This window comes from Entelurus aequoreus, linkage group LG08, assembly GCF_033978785.1.
Source record: "Entelurus aequoreus isolate RoL-2023_Sb linkage group LG08, RoL_Eaeq_v1.1, whole genome shotgun sequence".
Taxonomy (NCBI): domain Eukaryota; kingdom Metazoa; phylum Chordata; class Actinopteri; order Syngnathiformes; family Syngnathidae; genus Entelurus; species Entelurus aequoreus.
In genome coordinates this window covers 63,514,289-63,526,858 of record NC_084738.1, presented here as the reverse complement: position 1 = coordinate 63,526,858, position 12,570 = coordinate 63,514,289, and the positions used below count along the sequence as shown (strand labels likewise).

The window sequence follows — 12,570 nt, the reverse complement described above, 5'->3', positions numbered from 1 at the left end:
AGTGTTAAAGTTGTTTTATACGGCAACCGTCAGTGTAAACTGTGTGGCTGTTGACCAAGTATGCCTTGCTGTCTCCTACGTGTACGAGTCCAAGCTCAATACAACATGGAACCTGTCTGGCATGCTGTTTGTACAACCTATAGAGGACAATAAATGCAGAGCCATCAGGGTATGCCCTTAATTCAGTTGTTAAGGTGAAAATCTGAAAATATTTTCCTCGAGGGATTTCTAGGAGAGGCACGGAGATTGTAAGTAAGCTGCTGGGAAAATCGGGAGGGTCGGCAAGTATGCAGCTGAGTCGCATCAGAGTGGTCAAAGAGCCGCATGCGGCTCCGGAGCCGCGGGTTGCCGACCCCTGCCCTAGATGTTATGACGTCATTGGGCAGGCAAGCTGTTTATATTGTGGGAAAGCGGACGTGAGAACAGGCTGTCCCCACTCTGGTCCGCATTGAGCTGGAGGGGGCGTGGCCTCCAGCTCCGGCTGAATACCGGGAGTTTGTCGGGAGAACATTTCTGCCGGGAGGTTATCGGGAGAGGCGCTGTATACCGGGAGTCTCCCGGTAAAACCGGGAGGGTTGGCAAGTATGCGGTAAGCACACCAAGAATTAATACGTACATAAGGCGCACTGTCCTTTTTTGAGAAAATGAAGAGGATTTAAAGTGCACCTTATAGTCTGAAAAACACGGTAGTTACATGATGCGATACTGGACTCTGTAGTATCGCCCAGCAGTGAGTGTTTATAAATAATGATATCCAGTTGTCGGAAGAAATGTTTAATTCCTTTGGTGTCTGCAAAAAAAAGTATGCATCTACTAGCTAACACAGTGTAAACAACAAAAAAAACCGCTTAAAAAAGGCAATAATATGATCTAAAAGTAGCGGAGGACAGTTTCACAGTCAACAGTGCGAAGGGGAGGAGGAGACCGGAGACGAATCACAGCACACGGAGGAAACATGGCGGTGAAATGTTAAAACACACCATGTGACTTGAATAAACAACTTTTTACGACCACAATGACGGAGCGTTACCGAAAGAAAGGGAGAGCGGGGGAGGGAGTCACACCACTTTTTTTTTTTTCTCTCTTTAAAAACAGTGCGCATTTCGACCGTTGTACAAAGTAACACAAAGTTCATCAAAAGTACACAATTTCAAGGGTGTGTTGGAGTCATTTACTGCTGAGACACATTTGTACGCTCTCCCGAGGCACTTGGAAAGAACGTGATTGTACGTCTGTGCGTTATCGTGGGTGTGTGCCCTCGTTTCACGCCGCGCTTGACCTCAGACCGCGAGCGTGTTTCGAAAAAAAAAAAAAATGCATAAAAATATTTCACCAGGCGGACGCGATAAGCTAGTTACTGATTCCAGATCAGTATTCCATCCCCGCGGAAGTGGGCCTGTAATCTCTGGCGCCCGATCTAACGCCCCGAAGCGGACCGAGACCGGCATGGCGAGAATCCCTGCTGCGGAAATGGGACGAAAGAAAGCTGCTTGTGCTTCTCTAAGAAAAAAAAAAAAGCATCTTCCCTTAATACACGGGCATCAAACACTCGACTATACACACGTGGAGGAGATGTACACCATGGATGCTACGTCTTATTTAAAAATATTCACAGTCAAACATCTTTTTAGTGAGCTGCCGGCTCAAGTCTAAACAAAAACAAGATATAAAAAAATAGGACACCTTGCACGCACCGTACATGACAACACAACCTCAGTCCATTCGTGGTCCCGGGCCGACACAACGCGCCACCGCGCTGACAAAAAACCGGACTGGCGGTGTGTGGAGGCTTAAGGCAAGCTGGCGATGTCCCGCTTTGGAGGGGGGCCGTCCGGCTTGCACGGCGCCGCGTTGGCTTTGTCCTCGAAGACCAAGACCCTGTTCAGGAAGGGAAAGGAAATTATGTGATAAATAGTCAACACTAGAGATGTCCGATAATGGCTTTTTTGCCGATATCCGATTCCGATATCAACCGATACCGATATATACAGTCGTGGAATTAACACATTGTTATGCCTAATTTTGTTGTGATGCCCCGCTGGATGCATTAAACAATGTAACAAGGTTTTCCAAAATAAAACAACTCAAGTTATGGGGAAAAAAATGGCAACATGGCACTGCCATATTTATTATTGAAGTCACAAAGTGCATTATTTTTTTTAACATGCCTCAAAACAGCAGCTTGGAATTTGGGACTGAGAGCATGAGGAGGTTGAGGTGGGCGGGCCTGGGGGGGGGGGTTTAGGGGGTAGCTGGGGGTGTATATTGTAGCGTCCCGGGAGAGTTAGTGCTGCAAGGGGTTCTGGGTACCGTATTTTTCGGACTATAAGTCGCAGTTTTTTTCACAGTTTGGTGCGACTTATACTCAGGAGCGACTTATGTGTGAAATTATTAACACAGTAGCGTAAAATATAAAATAATATTATTTAGCTCATTCACGTAAGAGACTAGACGTACAAGATTTCATGGGATTTAGCGATTAGGAGTGACAGATTGTTTGGTAAACGTATAGCATGTTCTATATGTTATAGTTATTTGAATGACTCTTACCATAATATGTTACGTTAACATACCAGGCACGTTCTCAGTTGGTTATTTATGCCTCATATAACGTACACTCATTCAGCCTGTTGTTCACTATTCTTTATTTATTTTAAATTGCCTTTCAAATGTCTATTCTTGGTGTTGGCTTTTATCAAATACATTTCCTCAAAAAATGTGACTTATATATGTTTTTTTCCTTCTTTATTATGCATTTTTCGGCCGGTGCGACTTATACTCCGGAGCGACTTATACTCCGAAAAATACGGTATTTGTTCTGTTGTGTTTATGTTGTGTTACGGTGCGGATGTTCTCCCGAAATGTGTTTGTCATTCTTGTTTGGTGTGGGTTCACAGTGTGGCGCATATTTGTAACAGTGTTAAAGTTGTTTATACGGACACCCTCCGTGTGACCTGTATGGCTGTTGACCAAGTATGCCTTGCATTCACTTGTGTGTGTGAAAAGCCGTAGATATTATGTGATTGGGCCGGCACGCAAAGGCAGTGCCTTTAAGGTTTATTGGCGCTCTGTACTTCTCCCTATGTCCGTGTACAACTCCGTACAGCGCAGTTTTAAAAAGTCATAAATCTTACTTTTTGAAACCGATACAGATAACTTCCGATATTACATTTTAAAGAATTTATCGGCCGATAATATCGGCAGCCCGATATTATCGGACATCTCTAATAAATACAGTATCAGCCAGAGGAGATCGACATTTAAAGGCAATTATTGGCAATGTTGATCAACATACTTTTTCGACAAAAATCGGACGATACTGATCGACAAATCCCTAATTCTGTTCGTTCATGTGACTTTTAAAAGCCAAAACTGACAAAATTGCAGTTTAACCCTTGTGTGGTGTTCGTGTCTGTGGGACCCCTTTTCATTTTTTATTAAAAGAAAAATGATACAATGAAGTTAATTTTTCAAACTGAGACTCACTGACTTTGGCTCATTATCTGTGAAGAACATATATCAGAATACATATTTAATGACCATACACATTTCTGTTACATATAAGATATCTGGGTTAATGACCACACACACACACACACACACACACACACACACACACACACACACACACACACACACACACACACACACACACACACACACACACACACACACACACACACACACACACACACACACACACACACACACACACACACACACACACACACACACACACACACACAGCAGGCCTAGACAGGAGGAGGACAGAGTGTAGGTACACAGAACACCAGAGGGTCAAAATGTGTGAGAAAATGAGAGCAGACAGTGTTGACAAACAATGTTGCAACCTTGTGTGGGAACCGCAGATCCCTGTGGGATGCAGAAACTGGCAGATACATTTTCCGTGCAACGTTCATATTGTTGTTACTCAGCCAGCGTTTGTGGGTCTGCTGGACCCGTTGCGTTTTGTGGCTTTTAATGCCTCACAATCAAACACTTTTATGTTCAAATACTGAACAGATGTTTATTGGGATAAGGTAGACTATCTGTTCAGCTGGCAACTAGCACACTAATTGATAGCTGGCAACTAGTGCTTTAATCGCTAGCTGGCAATTAAAGTGTTAATCACTAGCTGACAACTAGCGCTTTGATCACTAGCTGGCAAACGATAGCTGGAAACTAGCACGCTAATCGATAGCTGCAAATAGCGCTTTAATCATTAGCTGACAACTAGCGCTTTAATCACTAGCTGGCAAACCGATAGCTGGAAACTAGCGCGCTAATCGATAGCTGGCAAATAGCACTTTAATCATTAGCTGACAACTAGCTCTTTAATCAACAGCTGGCAACTAGCGCGCTAATCACTAGCTGGCAACTACCAACTTTAATCCATAGCTGACAACAAGCGCTTTAATAAATAGCTGGCAACTAGCGCGCTAATCACTAGCAGGCAACTAGCAACTTTAATCCATAGCTGACAACTAGCGCTTTAATCACTAACTGGCAAACCTATAGCTGGGAACTAACGCTTTATTCACTAGCTGGCAACTAGCGCGCTAATCGATAGCTGGCAACTAGCGCTTTAATCACCAGCTGGCGACTAGCGTGCTAATCAATAGCTGGCATCTAACGTGCTAATCGATAGCTGTCAACTAGCACACTAATGGATAGCTGGCAGCTAGTGCCTTAATCACTAGCTGACAACTAGCGCTTTAATCACTAGCTGGCAAACCGATAGCTGGAAACCAGCGCGCTAATCGATAGCTGGCAAATAGCGCTTTAATCATTAGCTGACAACTAGCGCTTTAATCAATAGCTGGCAACTAGCGCGCTAATCACTAGCTGGCAACTAGCAACTTTAATCCATAGCTGACAACTAGCGCTTTAATCAATAGCTGACAACTAGCGCTTTTATCACCAGCTGGCAACTAGTGCGCTAATCAATAGCTGGCATCTAACGTGCTAATCGATAGCTGGCAACCAGCACACTAATTGATAGCTGGAAACTAGCGCTTTAATCACTAGCTGGCAAACTGATAGCTGGAAACTAGCGCGCTAATCGATAGCTGGCAAATAGCACTTTAATCATTAGCTGACAACTAGCGCTTTAATCAATAGCTGGCTACTAGCGCACTAATCACTAGATGGCAACTAGCAACTTTAATCCATAGCTGACAATAAAGCGCTTTAGTCACTAGCTGGCAACTAGCGCTTTAATCACCAGCTGGCAACTAGCGCGCTAATCAATAGCTGGCATCTAACGTGCTAATCGATAGCTGGCAACCAGCACACTAATGGATAGCTGGCAACTAGCGCTTTAATCACTAGCTGGCAAACTGATAGCTGGAAACCAGCGCGCTAATCGATAGCTGGCAAATACCACTTTAATCATTAGCTGACAACTACCGCTTTAATCAATAGCTGGCTACTAGCGCACTAATCACTAGCTGGCAACTAGCAACTTTAATCCATAGCTGACAATAAAGCGCTTTAGTCACTAGCTGGCAACTAGCGCTTTAATCACCAGCTGGCAACTAGTGCGCTAATCAATAGCTGGCATCTAACGTGCTAATCGATAGCTGGCAACTAGCACACTAATTGATAGCTGGCAACTAGCGCTTTAATCACTAGCTGGCAAACTGATAGCTGGAAACTAGCGCGCTAATCGATAGCTGGCAAATAGCACTTTAATCATTAGCTGACAACTAGCGCTTTAATCAATAGCTGGCTACTAGCGCACTAATCACTAGCTGGCAACTAGCAACTTTAATCCATAGCTGACAATAAAGCGCTTTAGTCACTAGCTGGCAACTAGCGCTTTAATCACCAGCTGGCAACTAGCGCGCTAATCAATAGCTGGCATCTAACATGCTAATCGATAGCTGGCAACCAGCACACTAATGGATAGCTGGCAACTAGCGCTTTAATCACTAGCTGGCAAACCGATAGCTGGAAACCAGCGCGCTAATCGATAGCTGGCAAATAGCGCTTTAATCATTAGCTGACAACTAGCGCTTTAATCAATAGCTGGCAACTAGCGCGCTAATCACTAGCTGGCAACTAGCAACTTTAATCCATAGCTGACAACTAGCGCTTTAATCAATAGCTGACAACTAGCGCTTTTATCACCAGCTGGCAACTAGTGCGCTAATCAATAGCTGGCATCTAACGTGCTAATCGATAGCTGGCAACTAGCACACTAATTGATAGCTGGCAACTAGCGCTTTAATCACTAGCTGGCAAACTGATAGCTGGAAACTAGCGCGCTAATCGATAGCTGGCAAATAGCACTTTAATCATTAGCTGACAACTAGCGCTTTAATCAATAGCTGGCTACTAGCGCACTAATCACTAGCTGGCAACTAGCAACTTTAATCCATAGCTGACAATAAAGCGCTTTAGTCACTAGCTGGCAACTAGCGCTTTAATCACCAGCTGGCAACTAGCGCGCTAATCAATAGCTGGCATCTAACATGCTAATCGATAGCTGGCAACCAGCACACTAATGGATAGCTGGCAACTAGCGCTTTAATCACTAGCTGGCAAACTGATAGCTGGAAACCAGCGCGCTAATCGATAGCTGGCAACCAGCACACTAATGGATAGCTGGCAACTAGCGCTTTAATCACTAGCTGGCAAACTGATAGCTGGAAACCAGCGCGCTAATCGATAGCTGGCAAATACCACTTTAATCATTAGCTGACAACTACCGCTTTAATCAATAGCTGGCTACTAGCGCACTAATCACTAGCTGGCAACTAGCAACTTTAATCCATAGCTGACAATAAAGCGCTTTAGTCACTAGCTGGCAACTAGCGCTTTAATCACCAGCTGGCAACTAGCGCGCTAATCAATAGCTGGCATCTAACATGCTAATCGATAACTGGCAACCAGCACACTAATGGATAGCTGGCAACTAGTGCTTTAATCACTAGCTGGCAAACTGATAGCTGGAAACCAGCGCGCTAATCGATAGCTGGCAAATACCACTTTAATCATTAGCTGACAACTAGCGCTTTAATCAATAGCTGGCTACTAGCGCACTAATCACTAGATGGCAACTAGCAACTTTAATCCATAGCTGACAATAAAGCGCTTCAGTCACTAGCTGGCAACTAGCGCTTTAATCACCAGCTGGCAACTAGCGCGCTAATCAATAGCTCGCATCTAACGCGCTAATCGATAGCTGGCAACTAGCACACTAATTGATAGCTGGCAACTAGTGCTTTGATCGCTAGCTGGCAATTAAAGTGTTAATCACTAGCTGACAACTAGCGCTTTAATCACTAGCTGGCAAACCGATAGCTGGGAACTAACGCTATATTCACTAGCTGGCAACTAGCGCGCTAATTGATAGCTGGCAACTAGCGCTTTAATCACCAGCTGGCAACTAGCGCGCTAATCAATAGCTGGCATCTAACGTGCTAATCGATAGCTGGCAACCAGCACACTAATGGATAGTTGGCAACTAGCGCTTTAATCACTAGCTGGCAAACTGATAGCTGGAAACCAGCGCGCTAATCGATAGCTGGCAAATAGCACTTTAATCATTAGCTGACAACTAGTGCTTTAATCAATAGCTGGCTACTAGCGCACTAATCACTAGCTGGCAACTACCAACTTTAATCCATAGCTGACAATAAAGCGCTTTAGTCACTAGCTGGCAACTAGCGCTTTAATCACCAGCTGGCAACTAGTGCTTTAATCGCTATCTGGCAATTAAAGTGTTAATCACTAGCTGACAACTAGCGCTTTAATCACTAGCTGGCAAACCAATAGCTGGAAACTAGCGGGCTAATCGATAGCTGGCAAATAGCACTTTAATCATTAGCTGACTGAACAGATGTATTTGAACATAAAAGTGTTTGATTGTGAGGCATTAAAAGCCACAAAATGCAACGGGTCAATCAGACCCACAAACGCTGGCTGAGTAACAACAATATGAACATTACACGAGGGTTAAGAAATGTGTTAGAGCACGCGTGTCCAAAGTTCAATCTTCGTCCCGCGGCTGATTTTCAACTTCTGTCTCGTCCCCGGATCAAACGTAAACCACAATGGGACCATCTTGTGATGCACAGCTGCAAAAGGCCCGAGTACAAAGGCTGCAAGGGGGGGGTGGGGGGGGGGAGCACAAGAGTCTGTCTGTGTCGTGAGGAGGGAGGGCTGCTGCCTGAGGGGGTACAGGGAAGCGGTTATGGCAAGAAAAATGATCTGTCTGAGCAGCCAGTTGGAAGCAAAAGAATGATTGTGTGGTGCAGGAGCTATTTGGAGCAATTTCCTTTTTTGGAATTTTTGCACGGGTGGCTCGGGGGGAAAAACCCACATAGAGCGACGATCCAGACGATGAAAGGCGCACAAAACAGTTTGTTCTGCGCACTAATAGTATTTCCTGCCCTCTCACACATGCGTATATATACACACACCACACACAGTTTCGCTGTTTAAGTCCTTTTGGAACCTTGCCAGTGCTGCATTTCAATACTCTTTCTAGGGCTGGGCGATATATGGAATATACTTGATATATCGCGGGTTTGTCTCTGTGCGATATAGAAAATGACTATATCGTGATATCCGAGTATTCTTGCTTTTAGCTGCGGACATTACACTGCAGGCTTTTACCACTCTTTCTTGTCTCTCCTTCTCACAGAGACTTAAACAAGCGCACCTTCTTACAAACCCCGTTTCCATATGAGTTGGGAAATTGTGTTAGATGTAAATATAAACGGAATACAATGATTTGCAAATCATTTTCAACCCATATTCAGTTGAATATGCTACAAAGACAACATATTTGATGTTCAAACTGATAAACACTTTTTTTTGTGCAAATAATCATTAACTTTAGAATTTGATGCCAGCAACACGTGACAAAGAAGTTGGGAAAGGTGGCAATAAATACTGATAAAGTTGAGGAATGCTCATCAAACACTTATTTGGAACATCCCACAGGTGAACAGGCTAATTGGGAACAGGTGGGTGCCATGATTGGGTATAAAAGTAGATTCCATGAAATGCTCAGTCATTCACAAACAAGGACGGGGCGAGGGTCACCACTTTGTGAACAAATGCGTGAGCAAATTGTTGAACAGTTTAAGAAAAACCTTTCTCAACCAGCTATTGCAAGGAATTTAGGGATTTCACCATCTACGGTCCGTAATATGATCAAAGGGTTCGGACAATCTGGAGAAATCACTGCACGTAAGCAGCTAAGCCCGTGACCTTTGATCCCTCAGGCTGTACTGCATCAACAAGCGACATCAGTGTGTAAAGGATATCACCACATGGGCTCAGGAACACTTCAGAAACCCACTGTCAGTAACTACAAGTGCAAGTTAAAACTCTCCTATGCAAGGCGAAAACCGTTCATCAACAACACCCAGAAACGCCGTCGGCTTCGCTGGGCCTGAACTCATCTAAGATGGACTGATACAAAGTGGAAAAGTGTTCTGTGGTCTGACGAGTCCACATTTGAAATTGTTTTTGGAAACTGTGGACGTCGTGTCCTCCGGACAAAAGAGGAAAAGAACAATCCGGATTGTTCTAGGCGCAAAGTTGAAAAGCCAGCATCTGTGATGGTATGGGGGTGTATTAGTGGCCAAGACATGGGTAACTTACACATCTGTGAAGGCGCCATTAATGCTGAAAGGTACATACAGGTTTTGGAGCAACATATGTTGCCATCCTAGCAACGTTACCATGGACGCCCCTGCTTATTTCAGCAAGACACGTGTTACATCAACGTGTCTTCATAGTAAATAGAGTGCGGGTACTAGACTGGCCTGCCTGTAGTCCAGACCTGTCTCCCATTGAAAATGTGTGGTGCATTATGAAGCCTAAAATAGCACAACGGACTGTTGAACAACTTAAGCTGTACATCAAGCAAGAATGGGAAAGAATTCCACCTGAGAAGCTTCAAAAATGTGTCTCCTCAGTTCCCAAACGTTTACTGAGTGTTGTTAAAAGGAAAGGCCATGTAACACAGTGGTGAACATGCCCTTTCCCAACTACTTTGGCACGTGTTGCAGCCATGAAATTCTAAGTTATTATTTGCAAAAAAAAAATTAAGTTTATGAGTTTGAACATCAAATATCTTGTCTTTGTAGTGCATTCAATTGAATATGGGTTGAAAAGGATTTGAAAATCATTGTATTCCGTTTATATTTACATCTTACACAATTTACCAACTCATATGGAAACGGGGTTTGTACATACGTCACATACGTACACGCCCTCGCGGAGCAGAGAGGTAGCGGCATGGGTAACGTTAGCTGTGGTGCGAGTGGTAATACGAGAGAAAGAAGGTGGTAATAAATGAAGGAAGAATTAATTCCCAAGAAAAACAGCAGGGGGTCCGTCGTCTGGCGGTGGTTTGGCTTCATGCGGGAAGATGTCGAACAGACAACCGTAATTTGTCAAGTGTGGGGCAAAAGCATTGCTACAAAAAGTAGCATAACTGTTAATATTTAGCATCATTTGAAAAGTCACCCGCTAGAGCACAGGTGTAAAACTCAAGGCCTGGGGGCCAAATCCGGCCCGCCACATTATTTTATGTGGCCCGCGAAAGCCTGGAAATAATATGCGTTAATAAAATGCTTAATCTTTTCTTACTTAATATATTTGTTCTTTCCCTTTTGACATTAAAAATAATTTACTGCATGCAATTGCATATATTTAAAAATTAAATACCAAAATATTATATTATCATGTATTCCAAAAATATTTTTTGTTAAAATTAAAATAAACCCTGTTCTTAAATATCTGCTTGACTTATGATTTCAAAACAAGTTATCAATCAAATTGTAGACTGAAAAATTGACAATAGATTTTACGGTTCAATTCCGCCGACTGAGTTTTTTTTTTTAAACCGTAAAATCAACTTTGGTACAGTTTTTTTTCCATGTACAGTAAGACACTAAAACATTAAAAAACAAACAAACAAAACATTAGAACAACAAGATTTTACGGTAAAAAACAACAACCTGACAGCTCATTTTACCGCTAAAACAGTGGTGTTGTTTCTCCATTCCATTCTATTTATTCCATTTTTTACATGCTGTAAAAAACACTGCTTTTACTGTAAAATTCTGGTGACTGAGCTGCTAGTTTTTAAAGTAAAATGTATGTTATTTTTTTGCAGCTTATATACAAAAATATATTGTTACTACGTATATATACATTACTCATTGTTAAAAGCGGCCCTCTGAGGGCAACCATAACTGCGACGTGGCCCTCTATGAAAACGAGTTTGACACCCCTGCGCTAAAGAAGGAAGAGTGCTTGAAACTCCGCATGTCAACATCTCTGTTCGGTGCCACACCCACAAAATGCCGAAGCAATCATTTCCACATCAACACCGTAGGAAACAAATAGTCAACAACAGAAGGAGATAACGTCCGCAGGAACCTACCACATAGCGAAGGACACACACTATTGGATTTCCTATTATGCAGCTCATTTTTATTTGACAGTAATTGAAATATCTTGTGTGACATCATGCACAAAAGTGCACTTTATTTGTTTTAAACTATTGTCGTGGCGTTCTGTACAAAAAGTGCACTTTGGTTTAGTGTTGTTTTGATATGTCATCTTAGTGACATCATGCACAAAAGTGCACTTAATAGCTTGTTTTAAAATGTCTCTGACAATCTTGCACTTTCTGTTTTGAAATGACATGAATGTTTGCGCCACTGCTTAATAACTGTTTAATAAATACACTTTTGGTAAATTGACTTAGTTTTGATTTCCCTCTCTGCATGAAAGTTTAAATTGAGCATATATTAATACAGTATGAACAAGAATGTTTTAATGTAGACACATAGAATCATCATACTGCTGTGATTATATGCATCAAGTGTTCATTTAAGGCTAAGGCAAAATATCGAGATCTAGGCCATGTCGCCCAGCCCTAACTTTTAACTCTTTCCAGTGTTTCCCACACATTCATTTATTTGTGGCGGCCCGCCACGAAAGAATTACGTCCTCCATAAATAGATTTTTTTTTGTCCTGTCCAGCTTCTCAGGCAAATCATATAGTTGATGTAGATGCCCATATAGGCTGTTCAGATTTACTTTATAAAAGAGAAGGGTAGGATACTTCTCTTGTTGCCTTATTTGTATTTGACCACTACTGTTTTCTGTTTATTTGTTACTGACTGTGGCAGGACACCTCTGCCTCTGTTTCACTTTATGTTGCTGGTAAATAATATGGTTGTAGTAGTAGGCTAAAGTTAAATTATTTAGTATGCACTAATTAAAGGGGCAGAGCTTTAAGAGACATTTTACCTTTTATATTTTATAAGATATATTTTTTGTAAGAACCACAATTAATAAATATATTTCAGTGAATAACTTATTGTTCAAATCTGTATATGAATATGTACATAAAGTGTTGTAATTATATTGTAAAATGGATGAATGGATGGACGTTTAAAACAAAACTTATTATTAATTAGTAAGTATACATTTTTTGAGCCTTTTTAGAGAAAATCATATCATTGTAGTAAATTATGAAAATTACTCGATGGTAATGGTGACCACGCCCATAGCCACGCCCCCACCGCCACA

At 42.3% G+C, this 12,570-nt stretch overlaps 1 protein-coding gene across 1 annotated transcript in view; it reads right to left on the bottom strand.

Moving 5' to 3' along the window:
• Window positions 1–736: 736 nt before the first annotated feature.
• Window positions 737–12,570, bottom strand: part of LOC133655162 (allograft inflammatory factor 1-like) — a 46,762-nt gene continuing 34,928 nt past the window's right edge. Inside the window, exon 6 of the mRNA XM_062055099.1 lies at window positions 737–1,878. Coding sequence (XP_061911083.1) covers window positions 1,791–1,878 — 88 coding nt within the window. The 3' untranslated portion in view covers window positions 737–1,790. The remainder of the gene's footprint in view (window positions 1,879–12,570) is intronic.